Source organism: Girardinichthys multiradiatus, chromosome Y, assembly GCF_021462225.1.
Source record: "Girardinichthys multiradiatus isolate DD_20200921_A chromosome Y, DD_fGirMul_XY1, whole genome shotgun sequence".
In the NCBI taxonomy this organism is placed as follows: Eukaryota; Metazoa; Chordata; class Actinopteri; order Cyprinodontiformes; family Goodeidae; genus Girardinichthys; species Girardinichthys multiradiatus.
In genome coordinates, this window is record NC_061818.1 from 20,826,886 (window position 1) to 20,833,348 (window position 6,463).

A 6,463-nucleotide genomic window follows, 5' to 3' on the forward strand; every position below is an offset into this window, starting at 1 on the left:
ATAAAGCTTATTGTAAGTATATCTTCAAAAAACAGAAGAAAAAAGACAAAAAAGGAGCAAGTAGCAAAAAACCACCCCCCCCAAAAAAAAACCACTTTTAAACTAAAATTGGCTGTTTATTAGCTGATCGAAAGACCATCACCCTAAAAGGTTAAAATCCACCAATGAATCTGGCTTTTAAGTTTTCCGTCAGGCATTCATGTCGTCAGGGCTGCCTGTAGATAAAAGCAAAATCCAGGTTATCCAACAGGTTGTCTGTGAAGACACAGGAAGATCCTGAACCAAAATTAAGGCACCTACTGATGCTGACTGCAAAGGTCACATCTCTTCCTACCCCACAATTGGAAAGTTTCCAAGGGAGCACCAAACATGTACACTGAAAGTTGGAAGAAAGCTGCATTCTCTGATAAGAAAAAAACAAAAACCTTAACTGTTCTTCTGGTTTCCTACCTTACAGAGTTTTCAGCACAGTGGATGAGTCTCCTCCAAGATCTTGGGAGCTTTTTCCTTTAATAAAATAATCAAGCCTGATTTGTGCAGGATTGTGAGGCAGGATTGTGAGGCGGGCATCCCTCTTGACTGAAAATGTTTGGGGATGGATAGCGAGGGAGATTTAGAAAAAAACTGACATCAAATCCAGACCGTATATGTAGTCAACGCAGCCCCCTTCACAAAATGAAGCACAGTTGCAACAAACCTACTGGAAACATTTCCATCAAACATGTCGGAAACTTTTTTTGTTTTATTAAGAAATTGCCAAAAATGGTGGTGCTACTTAGTACGGAGTCCTTTTTATGACACTTTGTCTGCTTTACCTTTTAGAGGTGCCAAAAAAAAAAAAAAAACACTAACCAGTAACTCCACATGAGCGAGTGCCATCTTCACAGTCTACACATTTTCCCTGTTAATCCCAGGAGAAAGTCAGAGAACAGAGCAACATAGAAACTTACCCAATTCTTTGGAGGCAGGAGACCGAGTAGCATTCTCTCCAATCTTAGACAGTGCATCAAAATACAACTTTCCTGCCATGGACATAGCTGGAAAAATGATATAATGTTTGTGAGAGGTGTCCGTAACGGTTGAGAACCAGAAAATGTGAAGATGTATTATATTTTATTAAATTTGTGTCCACCTGTCAAAACTCTGCTTATCAGTGCACCGAAAAAGCAAAACAAACCAAATAATACATCATGTAAAGCACTTCGCATTGTCTTGTTGCTGAAATGTGCTGTACAAATAAACTTGCCTTGTCTTACAGTAAACAAATAAAAATAAGAAACCCAGCTCACCGTTAACGGACTTCTCATAACTCTTCCCCAGGTTCACCAGGTTCCTAAGTCCTGGGTTGAACTGTTCCATCACATTCTGCAAGAACACAGTGGCCATAAGAAAGGCGTTTTATGAAACATGAATAACGGGATTAAAATGTTAAGCAGCCAATACAAAAGTGGGTTTTTCAAATAAGGACGGATAGACAAATTGTCGGATAGATGGACGTACAGATTTATGGATGGATGGCCGGACAGATTTAAAGATGAACATATTGATCTATAGATTGTACGGCTCCACCAATACTGTATACTGAATCACAATCATCATTGCAATATCATTGTGTGCAATCCTGCAATCACATAGGACTGCTTGGATGCAATATTTGATAAGATAATATATTTGAGATGCAAATTTATTGTGCCAATAATATTTGTGGCCTGTTGAAAGGAGTTTCTTTTCCGTCAATGCAAACCTGTATATTTAATTAGGGGTTGAGATCCTTTAGCTCACAGCATGGTGAGGACATTGTGATGAAGAAAAATAAAGGAAAGAGCCAAACATTGTGAGTTAATTGTAATCTGTATCATCATGGCAATATTCAGCAACAGTATTGCAATTAGATGTTTTCTTGACATTGTGTAGCTCTAATGGATGCATTAATTTATGGATGAATGGATGTAGTGATGGAGTTTGCATGTTCTTCCTGTGCATGTGTGGGTTCTCTCCGGGTACTCCGGCTTCCTCCCACAGTCCAGAAACATGACTGTTAGGTTAGGTGGTTTCTCTAAATTGCCCTTAGGCGCAAATGAGTGTGTGCATTGTTATTTGTCCTGTGTGTGCCTGTGTTGCCCTGCGATGGACTGGCGACCTGTCCAGGGTGTACCCCGCCTCCCGTCCATAGAATGCTGGCGATAGGCACCAGCTTTCCCACGACCCTCTATGGAAGAAGCGGTAGAAACTGACTGACTGCATTGATGCACAACTAGTAAACAGTGGTCCATACCACCCAAGTATTTTGTCTTAAAATAGTCATTAGTGATTCAATTCAGTTAGTTAGTTTTTCTTTAAAGCACCAAATAACAAATGTCATCTCAAGGCACATCTATCCATCCTAACAGATTATCTGAAAAGTGCTAATAACTGAGTTATGAGTTATTACATCTCGATTAAAGACAGGGATGCAACAAGTCAAAAATGGTAAATGAAACCAAAAACAAAGAACCTAAAGACATTATTTCCACAGTGCATAAAAGGGGAAAAACACTAGGAGCAATTTTTATTTCTAGCATTCCTTCACAAACCTCAATGAGATGAAAAAATGTAAGAATAAATTTGTAGCATCCTACCAGAGTCATGCCTATTAAATAAAATCTTAGATTAGGTGTAAATCCATGTCTACAAATGATCGAACCGCAGTGAAGCGCACCAAGTCACCCACCCAATCAATATTTTATGAGTCATGTAATGATTACCCAAGTCAGATTCTCACCTTTAAGTCAGAAAGTAACATTTAAGCTAAAGATGTCTCTCAGAATATGATAAATGTTGCAAATTATACAATCAAAATAATTTGTGCTATGAAATTATATATCTAATAATCCAACTACAAAGACAGAAGCTGTTATTCTGTCAGACTTTCACATTATGAAATGTGCAAACCTTATCTGCAAAGCCACATAGTTTCCATAATGGTTATAAGCATTTTATTACCATTAACCTTAAGCAAGAGGTGATAGCTGCTGAGGAGCTTGCTGTATAATCTTACCAAACAAAACACACAGGCGCCTAAATTATTAAACCTGGAGTCTTTTTCCTGAATTTCACCACTTCAATGAGCTGCTGCGGGGGCTGCCCTAACAATACGCCAGGTAAATAAAAGCTGTTCAAAAAAACTAAAGGCTTGTAAGAAAAGCCTTCACTCTCCTTTTTTCCCCCCACTCTAGCTCTTTATAGACCTTTAATGTGCTACCTGTGGAGAGTAGCATCCAGAGTGTTGATGTTTTTTTTTTTTTTTCTTTTCAGTCTCAACCATCTTTAAAGAAAACATATTTAAGAGGTATTTTACAGGGAAAACCTCAATCTCAATGGTGTGCAACCATTGAGATTGCTTATTGTCAGTATCTATTTTTTTCTGTTACTACCAGAACATCTTAAACCCCAGTCAACATGTGTATGTGGCTCCTATATGGATTGCACTCACAATGTCATATGGGACCCAGTTGGGTTGGCAAAATGCTTTGCATATTGGCAAAAGCAGTTGGGTACCATATGGAGCTCTTTTCTGGGTCCAACACTGCAGTCAGTCAAGTTTCACATTGATGGTATTAAGGAAATAATTTTAAATTAGGCAACACATCTAGGGTCCGGTCCGTATGGGGCCCATTTGAACTGAAACTGTTCTGCATCAAACCTACAAGTGGATCCCAAATAATTTAAATATGATTAAAAAGTTTTTTTTCCTCAGTAAATCAATTCCAAAAGCGAAACTGATGTGATATAAATCTGTTACACACAGTTAATTTTGATGATGACAGTTGTAGCCTATGTCCTGGTTACCTCCATGTGTAACGCCTCTTGAAGCACTAGCACAATCCCACTGCTTTTGCAACTTTTTCTACCACAATTTTTCCTTCCACTAAGCTTTCCATTGATATAATTGAATACAGTCTATTGAACAGCCACCCTCTTCGGCTGTTTTGTGTTTTTTTTTGTGTTAGTTACTGTATTTTTGTATTGGTTTTGTGTAATATTTTTATTTTCTAAAGATAGCTATTTGTGTGTCCGCTGATAGCTATAATAACCAAAATAAATTAAATACATCCCTACAAGCAATTTATTTAGAGCCTAAACAAACCACTATTCTAATCATATGCTGCCTGAGATAAGGCTGAAACTTTAAAAGGCAGCGCTTTCATAATGGAACAATACAAACGGGGTGGGGCCATTTTCCTCAAAACCAGTGATTCACTTCTCCAAAAACCAGATTTCTAAACTCAGGCAAAACCTGCTGGAAAACCGCTTTGAAGCGTTTACATGCAGTAAGATTAAAAAAGGCAGAGCTAAACAGGCCACTTAGGTAGCCAGCTATATTTAATTTAATATTTAATTAGTCCTTATAATAGTTTATCTTCATCCATACAAGTTGCCATGTTGCCAGTGAAAACTAAAAACTATTCCCATTTATGTCAAGTTTATTAAACGTCGCTTTTAAAATAAGAAGGAATCAGCTTTTAATTAGTTAACACCTCTCCAGCTTTGCTCTGCCGCATGAACGTGTAGGTATGGAGGAATTTTCTCCCCCGTCGTGGTCGCACCTGTTGTCTTCCCAGCTTCCCATCTAAACCAGTAGCCATATACCCACCTTGTATGTATTTTCGGCGAGCTTGTTCGCTTCCTCCACCTTCTTCGACATCTTTATTCTCCTCTCGACGCCCGAATAAATGGAAAAAGAGAGATTTTCCTCAAACTTGTTTCTCAGACACAACACCAACGCGAGCCCCAACTCCCCCACAAAAAAAGGAAAGAATGACTCCCAGGAGAAGAAGTGACCAAAACCTACGGACGTATAGATTCCTTCATAGCCAGCAGGAAACGCCAAACTCACACATGTTGACAGAAATAAGACAAAATCCGACTTCAATGGGAGAAAGTGTAATTTTCTGTCGCTGCCACTGCTGCTCGGCACTAAAAGCCTGAACTGTCAAACTTGTTGTAGGTAGCTAGTTCACAGAAGGGGAGGAGACCTGTGGAGGGAGGTATTATTAGCCTATTTTAACCCTTAACTGTTTTTGTAACTCTTATGAAACTTCATAATGATTATTTACTCGCACACTCATCTGTTTAACTAAACTAGGAAACGATTCTTAGTGTGACAATAAACCTAAATCTCAAATTAAATTTTTGTTGTATTTGTATTTATTATTTTAACAAATCCTTGTAGGGACACATACTTTCCATATAATCTAAGAGTGAGACGAGCTTTCCCCAATGTAGATATGTTTGTTTGATTTTCGCACTTTTAATTGATCCAGTTACTCAAAACAACTCTGTGTATTCATCTGTTTAAGCAAGATTTATATATTTAATGTTATCAGCTTTAACTTTATAACAAAACATGTTTTTTTTTCTTCAAAACATTGATGTATTTAGTCTTTGAATGTACCTGTAGCTGTATGGCAGGCAGCACAGATGGAAAAAATAGACAAACTGTGGGGCACGGGCGCCCCCTGGAGGCGCATTGTTCATACACGGACATACTTTCCGGATATATAGTGCCTTGCAAAAGTATTCATACGTCAAACGTTATACAATTTTATGAAACTACAACTTCAAACTTTTGTATACTTTAATAGGGTTTCTGGAGACAGACTATCACAGAGTAGTGCATAATTTTGAAGAGAAAATAAAGTGTTATAGTTTTTAACATTTTATTACAAATTCAAATCTGAAAAGTGTGCCATGCACTGCCTGTCCAAAAAAACTAAAGTCACCACTTGGATTTAACAACGCAATTAGGTAAATAGTCTCCCATTGGATAATTACAGCACGGATTATTATATTTCAGCTGGCCACAAGTTATTAAACCCCAAAGTATACAGTAAGCCATGGAAAAATTGTTAATCTGTTTCAGATTGGTAAAATTATTCACATGCATTATGCTGAAACTGCTAAAATGGGTTAAGAACTGGTTAATGAAGTAAATAAAAACTGTAAGGTTTGTGGGGAACCATAATCTTTGTGGACGAATTGTGGTCGGATAAATATCTTGTATGACTGAAATCTTGAATGACCTACAATGTATTGTGAAATCATATAAAAACAATAGCAGAACTCAATTTTCAGAACTCAATTTCTGTTTGCCCATACAAATAGGAATTTAAGGGATTGGGACTAAATGTGTGTAGCTCTAAGAAATCCAGTGAGGCTAATTTGAAAAAAGGCTTCAGTTTGCTAAGAAGCATAAAGACTGGACTCTAGAGCAATGGTAGAAGGTCATGTGCTCAGAGTTCAGATTTACCCTGTTCCAGAGAAATGGGTGCATCACGGTAAGAAGAGACATGCATGAAGGGATGCTCCAATTATGCTTAGTGGCTACAGATCAGGCCTGTGTGTGCAGTGCTATGATCTGGGGTTGCTGCAGTTAGTCAGGTCTTGTTTGACAATAGGTGCCCAAATCCTGAGGTCAGCCAAC

General features: G+C 38.0%; 1 protein-coding gene across 1 annotated transcript in view; it reads right to left on the minus strand.

Moving 5' to 3' along the window:
* The window catches only part of LOC124864077 (brain-specific angiogenesis inhibitor 1-associated protein 2-like protein 1), a 50,901-nt gene extending 45,940 nt beyond the window's left edge, over positions 1-4,961 (minus strand). The window contains exons 1-3 of the mRNA XM_047358699.1: positions 4,634-4,961; positions 1,290-1,365; positions 951-1,037 (exon numbers count right to left, since the gene is read on the minus strand). Coding sequence (XP_047214655.1) covers positions 951-1,037; positions 1,290-1,365; positions 4,634-4,684 — 214 coding nt within the window. The 5' untranslated portion in view covers positions 4,685-4,961. The remainder of the gene's footprint in view (positions 1-950; positions 1,038-1,289; positions 1,366-4,633) is intronic.
* Positions 4,962-6,463: the final 1,502 nt, after the last annotated feature.